Source organism: Diadema antillarum, unplaced genomic scaffold, assembly GCF_040938485.1.
Source record: "Diadema antillarum isolate AM-2024a unplaced genomic scaffold, OU_Dant_1.0 seq00001083_RagTag, whole genome shotgun sequence".
NCBI lineage: Eukaryota > Metazoa > Echinodermata > Echinoidea > Diadematoida > Diadematidae > Diadema > Diadema antillarum.
In genome coordinates, this window is record NW_027271903.1 from 735481 (window position 1) to 748857 (window position 13377).

Consider the following 13377-nt stretch of genomic DNA (forward strand, 5'->3'; position numbering starts at 1 on the left):
CAATGTAAAGTTGCCCTGACCCACAAAACTGTTATTTTCCTGATTGGTGTCACTTACAACCTCTGCACATTTACAAGTGTTTGTTTTGGTTTTAAGCCTAAAGTCTTCTACAATGTAGGTCAGCAAGGTAAACTTTGTCCTCACAATGTTTGTATCCTCTGCGCTGCAAGGGATCTAAAAACGTTAAGGAAATTACCGGTACTTATTCAGACACTGAACTTTAACTCTGTGACTCACTGTGGAGGAGCAGAAAGTGCAACATCAGCATTTTTCTTATGCATAACACTACACTTTCATGAAAAACAATGTGTTCAAAGGTTAACATTGCCCTGTAAAGCCATAATGTTGTCATGTATAAATACCAGGTACGTACACTGTACATGAGACTTCAACAAACATGTATTGACTGTTAGGTCAGGTCAACCCTTTATGCTCCCTGCTGCGTAGGGCATAAATGGCCTACTGATATGTGTATTCATTCTGTGCAGTGGCAGCTATGTAATGTAAAGTTGCCCTGACCCACAAAAATGATTGGTACCACTTACAACCCCTGCACATTTACAAGTGTGTGTTTTGGGTCTAAGCCTAAAGTCTTCTACAATGTAGGTCAGGAAGATAAACTTTGTCCACACAATGTTTGTATTCTCTGTGCTGCAAGGGATCTGAAAACGTTCAGGAAATTACTTAACCAGACACTGAACTTAAACTCTGTTACATACTATGGAGGAGCAGAAAGTGCAACATCAGCAATTTTCTTATGCAGCTGTACACTTTCATGAAAAAACAATGTGTTCAAAGGTTAACATTGTCCTGTAATACCATATGTGGTCATGTTTTATGCCAGGTACTACGTACATAGACTCCAACAAACATGTATTGACTGTAAGGTCAGGTCAGCCCTTTATATTCCCTGGTGTTTAGAACAGCGACGAAGGTGTTGCACACTTACAATGTACGATGTACTTTATGTAATGTTCCAAAATCGGCACAGAGTGCAAATATAAGTGCATTCATCACAACATAAGAGTAACAAATCAATACTATGTATCGACAATGAATTAGCTGTGTACAGATTCCATCAAAATTCCATATCTGGAGTTTCTCATTCCCTGAATTCATGCGATTTGCTACCGAGCCTCTTTGCTGTGTCTTTTCTCCCTATCAATACTATAACGTAGCTTGTATCAGTCATGATTCTTACACTTGAATGTTGTGTTGGTAGTCAGGGTCTCTGGTGTGTCACGCTAACCTCAGCAGGAGGGAGGTGGAAGTTTCTTCCCACCCCCCCCCCCCCCCCCCCCCCCTGCCTGCAGTAGTAGGACTGCCCACATGGAGTGAGCCCAAAACTCTGGCCAGTAATACTCAGGGATGCCAAGTTCAAAAAAATTCTATTAGTGAGATTTTCATGACTCGGCATCTCAGCGCGCGAATGTGCGTGCAAGCGAGGGTGTGGGAGGGGTTTCCCCCCCTCCCACTTCTCGATAGGGAGCTTTTTCAATTTTTAGCTCTTAATGGTGCGATCAGGTGCATACTTAGGGCCTAAGTGACTATATTTTTCACTTATTTTGAAAGACAAAAGGGAAATGTATACCTTCAATTGCAACTATCACTTTAATCCTTTGAGCTATGCTCATTATTATAGGCCCAAGTTGCAGACATTGCCCGATGCGTGAGAATAATGGGCGCCATGCGTGAGATCGTGAGACGGACCCTTAATGCTTGAGTCTCACGCAGAATGTGTGAGACTTGGTAGCTTTAAATACTACAATCTAGGCTGCCACTAGTAACAGGTGCAGAACTAAAGTATGTGTTGATGAACACTGTGAGAGGAAGATGTGTCTGTCTCATGTTGTTTGTGGAAAGGAAGGAGTCCAAAGGTGATAATGAGTTGGGGAAGCTCCCTTCCTACCAAAGAAAAAACTCTAACATATTTATTTTTGAAAAGAAGAAGCCTTCTTCTTCTTCAACATGGTATCCTTGCAAGCATTCTTTAACTCATAGAGGAATAGTCCAGAGTATAGTCAGGCAGACCTGAGTATGGGAACATGTGTTACATAGCATAACCTGTTCATCCTCAATCCTCAGTGGGATAATAGTAAAGTGTGAAACATTGCTGAAAAGTTTTATGAAGCCTGTTGTGTTCAATTTGTAATAGAATTGCACTTTTTAATTTGCTTCCACTTGGTCAGGGTTGTGTGACACAGACAGCAGGGAATAATTTTCCTGGTATCGCATCGCAATTTGCTATGCACTTTTACACCACTGCTACACAAACTATCTTTTGTGTAGCAGTTTTCTTCCATAGAAATGTACAGGATACCATGTGAAATATTGTTCATCAGCTGAAATTGCTAATCAAATTTGAGTTGGAAAATTATTCCCTGGACAGTAAGTTGAACAACTCACAAGTTATCATAAGTCCACTTAAGGTAATGCAGACATACAAGAAAATATCACTGGAATTGAGTACGAATAGGAATTGAGTATGAATAGGTGTCATTCTACACTTTGTATGTTTCCATCCGATGGTATATTACATCCATTGACATAACAGTAGTTTTAGACTTTCATTCTGTGTTTATTTCTACTGATCTGTGCAGGAGATTGTTGTGCCAGAGGGTCTCTACGAAGAAGTGATTGAAGTGGATGAGAGGGTGATAGTCCACCAGGACCGCTGCGGCTTGCCAATCCCTCCAAATACCAAGGTCTTCACTGGTACTACCTCAGAGAAGGTAAACATACAGGGTGTTCAGACACAAAAATTTTACACTACAATGGTATAGCTATACCAAGACAGTATAGCTAAACGATAAATTTATGTATACATCTGAACGCTGACTAATGAAACGACATATAATGAAACGACGTATAATGAAATGACAGTCAGAGCATCATTTCAAACTAGAACTCGATAACAGATCAGCATTCCATCATGTCCATTATGCGTCTGAACGTATGGCGACCATAGAACAGTATAACTGGGTGGGGCTTAATGGGAGCATGCACAAAAGGTGACTGTATAGCTGTCACTCATGACCATAACGGCATGCACAGTGAGAAACTGCACATCTATAGGACGTTTTCCAGAACAGTCAAGATGAGCATCTAAATTGTCTGTTGGCTATACAATGATTCTTTATATGTCATTTCTTTATCTATTTTTGGTATAAACTGGCTTGCGTCTGAACAGGGGGTTTGATGCAGGGATGCCGTGGGGTTTAAGTGAGATCCTTTGTGTCAGTTTCCGTTCTTTATCAAGAAACCAAAAACATACAGGCACATCTTGATACAATACATATGTACACATGCTAATGCACTTGCATACGAACACTTGCAGACTGATGGATTAAGATTATGCAATACTATATTGTTCTTTCTTTATTTCAAAAAAAAGAAAAGACATAGTTGAATTCATGTTGCCCCCACTTTTTGAAGGACAAGGTTTTACTACCAGAATGTAAATTACTGAGAGTTATTCATGGAAGTATTTTGCTGAAAATCAAAAAGCATAGTCACATTGTCATACATTCCCTGTATTTTTATCAATTTTGAGCAATCCACTTTTTATATTCAATTGCTGTCCTCTTTTTTTAATGGTTGCACATTTTTTCATGGCCCACATGACCTAGGATGGCATCTTCAGCCTTGCCCATAGAATCATTGAACTGTGTTGTGTTGAAATGCTCTGACAGTGTTGGGACTTAAATCCCTCTAATTTTAAAGGGCAAAAGCCCTCATTCACAAATCATTGCAGATTGTTTGATAAGTCAAATTCTTCTAGCAACAGCTTTATACAAATCAACTCCGATTGTTGCAGAAAACCAACTGAATAACTGTTCAAGCTTCTTTGAACGTAGGTACAATATAAGTTCTTGCAAAATGAGAAATTTTCTGGTTTTTATATTCTGTCAGGAGAAAATATACCTTTCAGAGGTTCTACTGGTGCTAATTGTCCCCGCCGAACGAGTTCGAGCAGGGGACTATGAAACGGGCTCCGTACGTGTGTGTGTCCGTGTGTCCGTCCGTGTGTCCGTCCGTCCGTCCGTCCGTCCGTGTGTGCGTCCGTGTGTGATCAAAATCTTCAATTTGCTACTTCTCTGTCATTTATGAGCCAATTTTGATTCTGTTTGCTTTATATGATAGCACTACATGGGAGCTTTGAAACTTCTACACAGAATTTCAGTCGTGACCTTTGACCTTGACCTTTGACCTATATTGTACATTTTGCTACAAAATGCTACTCCTTCGCCATTTCTAACCCGATTTCGATTCCGTTTGCTTTATGTGATGGCACTAGGTGAGGGCTTCAAAACTTGTACACAGAATTTTGACCTTTGACTTCTTTGACCTTTGACCTTGATTTTTGACCTGTATTGTACATTTTGCTACAAAATGCTACTCCTTCGCCATTTCTAACCCGATTTTGATTCCGTTTGCTTTATGTGATGGCACTAGGTGAGGGCTTCAAAACTTCTACACAGAATTTTGACCTTTGACTTCTTTGACCTTTGACCTTGATTTTTTGACCTATATTGTACATTTTGCTACAAAATGCTACTCCTTCGCCATTTCTAACCCGATTTCGATTCCGTTTGCTTTATGTGATGGCACTAGGTGAGGGCTTCAACACTTCTACACAGAATTTTGACCTTTGACTTCTTTGACCTTTGACCTTGATTTTTTGACCTGTATTGTACATTTTGCTACAAAATGCTACTCCTTCGCCATTTCTAACCCGATTTCGATTCCGTTTGCTTTATGTGATGGCACTAGGTGAGGGCTTCAAAACTTCTACACAGAATTTTGACCTTTGACTTCTTTGACCTTTGACCTTGATTTTTTACCTTTGACCTTGATTTTTTACCTATATTGTACATTGGCTACAAAATGCTACTCCTTCGCCATTTCTAACCGGATTTCGATTCCGTTTGCTTTATGTGATGGCACTACACACGTAGGTGAGGGCTTCAAAACTTCTACACAGAATGTTGACCTTTGACGTCTTTGACCTTTGACCTTGATCTTTTGACCTATATAGTACATTTTGATACTAAATGCTACTTCCGGCGGGGACATATTTTACGCACCGCGTAATTTCTACTTTTCCTTGTTTTTATATAAAAAATAGTGATTTCAAAAAGATTGGAATGTCGTCAATTCCTTGACTAGAAAGTGACAGATTGTCAAAATTTGATCTTAAATTTTTTGTAAATATGATAATCGTTCACAATGACCATAGTGGTAAGCAGACAGGTAATGATTTAAAATGATGCTGAGGAATTTTCCTCAATCTAACTCTGCCTCCATTGGCAAGTGAACAACATGTGACTTTCTTTAAAGAAAATACCAACACACCTTCAAAGATGTTGCTGTAATGGACTGAAATTTGGAGCTGTTGACTGTGTGTACAGTACAGACATTGATTATTGCACAGCACATGCTGCGTTCACACGCCCGTGACGTCTGTTGTATGATCGTGATTCTATCACAGCTGTTAGAATGGAGCAGTGTGGACACAGCTGAGCTGAGGAAGGATCTACAAAGGGTACTGGACAAAGGGATCAAAAGCTTAGCTGTCGTACTGATGCATTCATACATGTAAGTAGACAGACCGCATCATCTCCCCACTTAGAGGTGTGATGAAGAAGATACGGAGAGAAATGGAAGCAGAATTCAGTATAAAAGACAATGGATGAAACACTTTCAAGATAGTGTTTGATCTTGAATGTATTATAAAAAGTGTGTGTTTGATGAATGCATAGTTCGTTAGCCTCATGTGCTGTTCTGTTTCATCAAAGACACATACTCCTTAATGAATAGACAGAAATTCATGCAGTTACATGATTGTGTGTCTTGCAATGCATCAGTAGTCTTGAATACCTGGTAGGTGTGATAGAACAAGCACCACCTTGAAAAGTGCATGTACAATGTACATCATAGAAAATGCACCATTTTAAAGTGAATAACTGAAGTGCACAGATATGTATTTGTTTACCCTGAATACCCTAATTCATTGTTACATTGAATTGGTATGCAGTATAATAAGAATAATGATGACATTTAATGTCAGTCATCACAGCTCATACTATAAAATGCCAAGAAAAAAAGAAGGTATTGGTACTGATATTGTGATTTTAAGCTTGCAGAAAGATCTCTCAGAAGTAGCCAAAAGGAATGTAGCTACACTTGGGGTCAAATGGATAGTATGATAGTATAATCATATGAAAATGATTTTCCCCTAAGCAAAATTAAGATTCATATGAGTTATCTTATATGCCTACATTTCATTTTGGATTTTTTGGATTTGTGTTTGTACGTTGTGTGTGTGTGTGTGTGTGTGTGTGTGTATTGTTTGTGTGTGTGAGTGTGTGTTTGCAATCAGTGTCATATAACATTCACATGAACAGATAGCCTGCTGATTGATTAGATTAAAATATATCGTCAGTAGGGATAGGAATTACAAATAGGATGCAGCTTGTATGAGATGATTGAGAAGTGGTAGATTTTGGTCATGGCATGACTATCATCAAAGTAGAAAAACAGAATCTTTCAAGGAGGTTCAAACCCTCCTTCATATATTGTAAAGTACCATCATAAGATGAAATTAAGACATCTTCATCCCATTTTAGTGTTTAGAGGATGGTGGATAAAGTCCCAAATGTCACTATCTCCTGCAGGTTTGAAGATCACGAGCGAGAGGTCGGCGACCTTGCTCTAGCGATGGGCTTCCAACATGTGTCTCTGTCCGGCAGCATTATGCCAATGGTGAAGATAGTACCCAGGGGATACACTGGTCAGTTCAGATGTCCTTCAAGGATGTATTTACTCATCTCTCTCACATTTTAGCCTAGTGAGATGTGTCAACTTATTTAATATTTTGTTACATTGTTTATAAGCTTTGTAGTCATAGTAATATTGATGTAGAGGATTATGATGATGATTATGACAGTAAAGATGAAGATAATCACCGCCACTATCATTCTATGTGATGTCAGTGTTGCAGCTAAAATCACAGTAGTACCATATTGATGTCATTATTGTACAAGTGTATGTTTATCTACATGTATTTATCATAATGCCATTTTCACTATACTGTAGTTTGATTTTACAAAGAAAGTGTATGATGTCACAGTGTATACTGCCAAAACTAGGACACAAAAAGCATCTAGCTGTTGTCTTCACCCACTGCAACCTATGTACATGCACTGCCAATCATTTAAGTTTTTTTTTTTATTCTTAGAGGTTTAATAAAAATTCAGTTACAGCATTACCTTTGATAAAAACCTGGGGAGAGGAAATTCCAACCTTTTTTTTTCACAGCCTTGCAACAATCATGGTTTCTCACACACTTTGATAGCACATTTGTGTGAAATAAACAAAAAATGAACCTATTTGACAAATCTGCCCATTTTAGATATTTCAAAATATTTTCAAAAGTAAAAAGAAAGGTCAATGAAATATAAAATCATGTGTTATGCTTCAATCCATACACTTGCCAATTCCCACCTCATTCTATTCAGCGATTGGATATGATAAAAAATGATACTGAAATTAAGATAAGTAACGAAAGTGAAATTGACATTTACATTTGATTCAAAATGAAAATGAAATGGAAGCAGAATCAGTATGAAAAGTGAAATTGAAATTGAAATCAATTTGAAATATTAAAGTAAAATTAAAGTAAAATCCATTTGAAAAAATGAAAACGAGATTGAAAGTGAAATGAAACCATAAACCAGATTGAAATTCAACACATATTTGGAATTGAAATGGACCAGGTTCAGTACTCCTTCCCTTCTCTCTGTTCTGTTGTAGCCTGTGCTGATGCCTACCTCACTCCCTGCATCAAGTCCTACGTCAGCAGCTTCTCCTCAGGTTTCAAAGACAATCTCAAAGACAAGCAGGTTCTCTTCATGTCACCATCTATTACTGTAAAGAAAGACATTTTTGCGAATTGGAGCCGATGGCCTTTTTCACGGCATGAAGTTTCTGTGAATCGCTTCTGGCTTTCAATGCAATAGTGTAGACCAGAACCTTTGCATGCATTTTGATTTCATGAATCTTGGCTCTCGCTAAATTTGCAAAATTAAAATGCACATGGACATTTCTTGTTTTACAGTATGTAAGAAGAGAAGCTGTACTGTAGCAGTCAACATCATGTCAAGCTGGCAACCTTTCCACCCCTCCCCATTCCCACAAATACATTTTGATCTGATACATTCTCAATCTTTGCCATGCATACAAGTACCTGAGATTTAGCCTCTAGTGTGAAGGTGTTAATAGAGTTTTTACATTTTCATTTTTTTCTGTTGCCTGTGCTGGTTGGTATGCATGTTCACATGCATATGAATTTGTCAGTGTTGTTTTTGTTGTGTTTATATCATGTGCATTTATTTCATTCGAAATGTTCCCTTAAAAGTTACGTTCACTGGTTATTTAAGTCATCACACCCCCTGGCATTTACATTCTCTCAAGAACATTCTCCCAGCCTTATCTATGCAATAAAGTTTTCTAATTAGAAAGACTTTGTGAGAAAAATTAAGCATAACCCTGACTCTACACTACTCTGAACTCTAAACGTAACCCAAACCATTCCTTGTTGGCATTGAGAAATAAATTACCATATGTATTTTTGTTGTATTTTCCATGTCAGGTTCAACGGGTCTAGAGCTATTCTCTCAGGGCCGGCCGGCGGAGTAGTAGGCCATGCACTGACCACATACAATCGAGTGTCCAGTCTGCCTGTGATAGGATTTGACATGGGAGGTGAGCACGCCACAATGACCACAGTATTTGGGCAGTGATGATGATCAAAGAATAGCAAAATGCTTTTGAAGCTGCCCAGTGTCTCCTTAAACATTATACTTGATCATGCTGGATACATACTTGCCACTAACGGATAGACCATGAAGGCTCCATTGAATCCACTCATATGCCTGTGTAGTGTGTTTGGAGTGGAACACTTCACTCAAGTTTTCACCCAGGCTTTGTGGAGTTGTTTGCACGCATGACTTGTGACTCTCTCATACATGTGACCTTCACTGTATGCCTCATCAATGGTACAGAGTGCTTTACCATGTGACAGACCACATGACAGCAGATCACATGATATTGGCTCAGTGGGTCATTCAGGGTTGTGAACCACATGTTTCCTGTGTGGTGGGTGGACATGTCACAGACTGAGCAAGCTCACCTTTGGAAGTACCAATAGTGATAAATTATAATTGCATGAGATGGTGATAATGGGAAGGGGGCAAAGTAGAAAACAGGTGGCAAAGGTGGCTAATGATGTCACCATAGAAGATAAAATGATGATATCTTTGCTGTTAAGCAAAGATGATTGTAGAAAAACAACTATGATGACAAAGGACAGTGCCAATAAGCCTATGATGATTTTGCCGCTTAAAAGCGTAATATTGATGATGGATTGTATGAACAATATTTTTTGATCATGTGTACATCTGCTCTTGTAATTGCATAAATTTTAATCTCTCTGAATTCATTAACATATATCCTGATCAAGTTTGTTTTTCATTCATGAGCACTACTGTATCAGCCCCTGTTTATTTGCAATGTCCTAACCCAGCTAACCTTAATTTAAATTCATTCTTGGCTGAAATTTCCGCACCGCAGGAACCTCCACCGATGTGAGTCGGTATGCGGGAGAGTATGAGCATGTTTTTGAGACCACCACGGCTGGAGTGACAATCCAAGCTCCACAGGTGAGGAGAATGTGCTCTCCTTTGGAAATACACAAGATTAGTGGCAGTGCCCTTCAGGAGGACATGTATCTAATATTTATTTCCAAACTTCAAGCTAAATCTCTCAAATTTTATATATCATGAGATGGGACATGCCATATTGACGACCATCACTCCAAAGATTTGAAGAAGTCTTTAAGTTCAGCAAGAAAAGATGAATATAACTTTAAGTGTCCAGAAAATATGTTTAAGGAGTATGTAAAGCTATTTTTAAGGTCAGCAAGAAAAGATGAACGTATCCAGAAAATATATTTAAAGTGGTATATAAAGCTATTTTGTACTAATACTCTGTGCTGTATGATACTGTTTGAGTGTCCAGAAAATATGTTTAAAGTGGTATGTAAAGCTATTTTTAAGGCCAGCAAGGAAAAGATGAATATAACTTAAGTATCCAGAAAATATGTTTAAAGTAGTATACAAAGCTACTTTGTACTAATAATTTGTGCTGTCTGGATATGATACTGTTTGAGGAAATGGGTCACTTTCAAACCTATAGCAAATCGTCGCTGGGGCGACAAGACCTCATATCTACAATCAGCGACGATATACACTTTTAAACAAAATATCATGAAGCATTTCTATGCTGTGATCTTGATTTCAGCTGGATATCACACAGTAGCAGCGGGAGGAGGGTCAAGACTGTTCTTCCGCTCAGGGATGTTTGTTGTTGGACCGGAGTCAGCTGGGGCACACCCCGGGCCAACGTGTTACAGGAAAGGTGAGCCCCTCAGGATAACAGAAACAGTTGTGCTGGTGATGGGAATGGAGTTGATAATGATGGTGATGATGATGATGTGAAATTGAAGATGATGATGATGATGATGATGATGATGATGATGATGATGATGATGATGATGATGATGATGATGATGATGATGATGATGATGGTGAAGGAGATGGTGAAGGAGATGGTGATGATGATGATGGTGATGGTGATGATGGTCGTAATGTGACGATGATGGTGTGATGAAGATGGAGATGGTGATGATGAAGATGATGTTGATGATGATGATTGATGATGTTGGTGGAGATGTGATGATGAAGATGATGATGATGATGATGATGATGGTGATGTGATGATGATGATGATGAGTAGTGATGAAGATTACAATGATAATGATGGTGATGATGAATTCTTGCCCCTTCAACTACCTTTTACTTTGTGAAGGTATTGAAGATTGTGAACAAGCATGAAAATAGGACTGTCTTATCTGAGAAGCAATGTCTAAGGCATAGCCACCCCACTCGAAGCAATATTTTCTGATTCACACCATATCTTTCACAGTATGTTAATCCCTGCCCTGCTGTGCAGGTTGTGGTGCAAAGCTAAATGTGTGACAATCTCATGAGAGAATCAAGGTTGTGTGTCCAGTGGTGCAAATGAAATTCCACCTGGCTGCCTAGTAATAAAGCCATCAGCTGATCAAGCTGGACAATCCCATCCAGCATGCCTAAGAAGCTCACCAGGGTGTGACCATGTGTGTAGCCACCATCTCTGACTCGTGCTGCCTGATTCCCCAACAGACCATGCTGTCTCAAAACCTGAAGGGCATTTAGGGAATATGGAAAATGCCCTCTTGGTAGAAAGCCATTCTCTTATGTTTTCATTTACTGATTTTGTTCAAAAGGGAACAAACAGTTGTCATGGCTTACATTGTGAACCAGATAAGGTGTCAGCCTTTTGATGCCTCCCCCCCACCCCCCCCCCCCCATCTCAGTCAGCGCTGGTGCGATCATGACGAAATTTTGACACGCACGACACTCTTGTCATAAGAAATTGTGAGAATATCGATTAAATTAAAAGCATTGGAAGTCTAATTAGTCTCACAATTGTACATCATAGATACTTCCAAAAGTCATTTAAATTCTTATATGTAATTGTTTTTGGAAGTTTTTTAATGTATTTTTGGTTTCAACTTTTGTTTTTTTTCTTGGTTTTTTTTTCATTGGAAATCGTCACTGACCAATTTTCTACCATAATTTTGCATGAAATTAATCAGTCAAAGTGATTTATAGGAAAAATAGTGTGTTTTTAATGAGTTTCATAACAGAGCACTAGTCAAGAAGCCTCATGGGGAGGTCTTCTTGTGTTACAAAATTATTGCATTAAAACGTTGTGGGGGGGGGGTTGAGGGGTACAAATTTATTGCATGAAACGTTGAGGTGGGGGGGGGGGGAGGGGGGCAGATTCCACCACAGCCTTTTAGAAAGTCAAACATATATTTTGCTCTTCTAAATGCATTTAGTACAAGGTATGTGTCATTCACATCTAATGCTCTCACTATAGGCGGTATTTGATTTCTGGTTGAATCTCCCAAGTTCAAAGTGTCTTATAGTACAGTTCTTATTCATTACATACCATGACCTCCCTTTGTCTTATTTCTAGAAATAATGGAAAGATGAACAAAAGATGAAATGCAGGTACATAAATGATAGAGCAAACTTGTACATTCCATTGTGACACCTGATTCCTCGCATTCCTCCCAGGGGGTCCCCTGTGTGTTACCGATGCCAACCTGGTGCTGGGCCCGCCTCCTGCCGGACTACTTCCCAAAGATCTTTGGTAAGACTGAAGACCAGCCACTGGACATGGAGGCTTCCCTGCAAGCATTCGAAGGACTTACAGCACAGGTCTGTTTTTCTGGAATGTTTTTGCTATATATTGCACTCAGCTTTCTGCTGATTCGGAAGTAGAATATTCATGTAGGCAAAGTGTATTCTGAGATTCATATTTTAGTAGGTCTGTTCTGTCAAATTGTCAATTGGGAGCTATTGAGATGATTAGGGTGATAGGATGGTATATTGATGGCAAAACTAATCTGCTTGTGTGCAAATCAGATGACTGTCTGTCCCCTTTTTCTAGGCCACTTGTGTATTCAGTCTTGAAGGTAGACAGAAGCACTGTACTCCCATCACGCTGCTAAAACTTCCACGTGTCACTGAAAGTAGGTGACTCAAAACTGATCGTATTCACCTGAATAATCTTTCAGTTAGTAATTCTTTTTACATTTCTAAAATCTGGAAACAAAGTTATGTGATCTACAATTAAAAGGTAAAGGAATTTATTGATTTTCACGCCTTACTTTGGAATACTGAGACTGAACTTTGTCCATTGATGCGTCAAATTGCTAGGTTATGTACCACCAGCAGTCCTATTGTCCTAAGCATGAAAGTGCCATTCAATGAAGAGATGAGACTAGATTGTACGGGCATTGTAGTCGCTAAACTCTCCTTCCTGGAGCACTTCCATCCTAAAGTAAAAGCTCTCTAATGAATAAATTGTTGTGTTGTCTTTCATGAGGATATGGGAAGTTTTGTTTCAATCTCATATGAATACCCCCACACCCTGGTATTGCCTTTACTTCAAAGGACAGACTTTCTTTTCTCTTTTCCCTTGTTTGTTGCATATTATGCTTCGTCCTTGGAAATTCAAGGAAAGAAGAAGTCATTTGATATGTTTTTGATGACTACCATTTTTAGGACTTTGTTTGTACTGTAGCTGCTGGTATTGAAGCAGTGCAACTACCCTCCCCCCCCCCCCCCCCCATCACACACACACACCACGCAAAACAGCAACTCGTTGATGTAAGCACTGTGTATACACGGACAGTCAAAA

The 13377-nt window shown here is 39.0% G+C and overlaps 1 protein-coding gene across 1 annotated transcript in view; it reads left to right on the forward strand.

The window, feature by feature from the left end:
- LOC139743448 (5-oxoprolinase-like) overlaps positions 1-13377 on the forward strand; it is a 48619-nt gene that overhangs the window by 13407 nt on the left and 21835 nt on the right. Inside the window, exons 5-9 of the mRNA XM_071653930.1 lie at positions 2601-2732; positions 5492-5598; positions 6678-6793; positions 7816-7991; positions 12249-12392. Of these exons, the coding sequence (XP_071510031.1) occupies positions 2601-2732; positions 5492-5598; positions 6678-6793; positions 7816-7991; positions 12249-12392 (675 nt within the window). The remainder of the gene's footprint in view (positions 1-2600; positions 2733-5491; positions 5599-6677; positions 6794-7815; positions 7992-12248; positions 12393-13377) is intronic.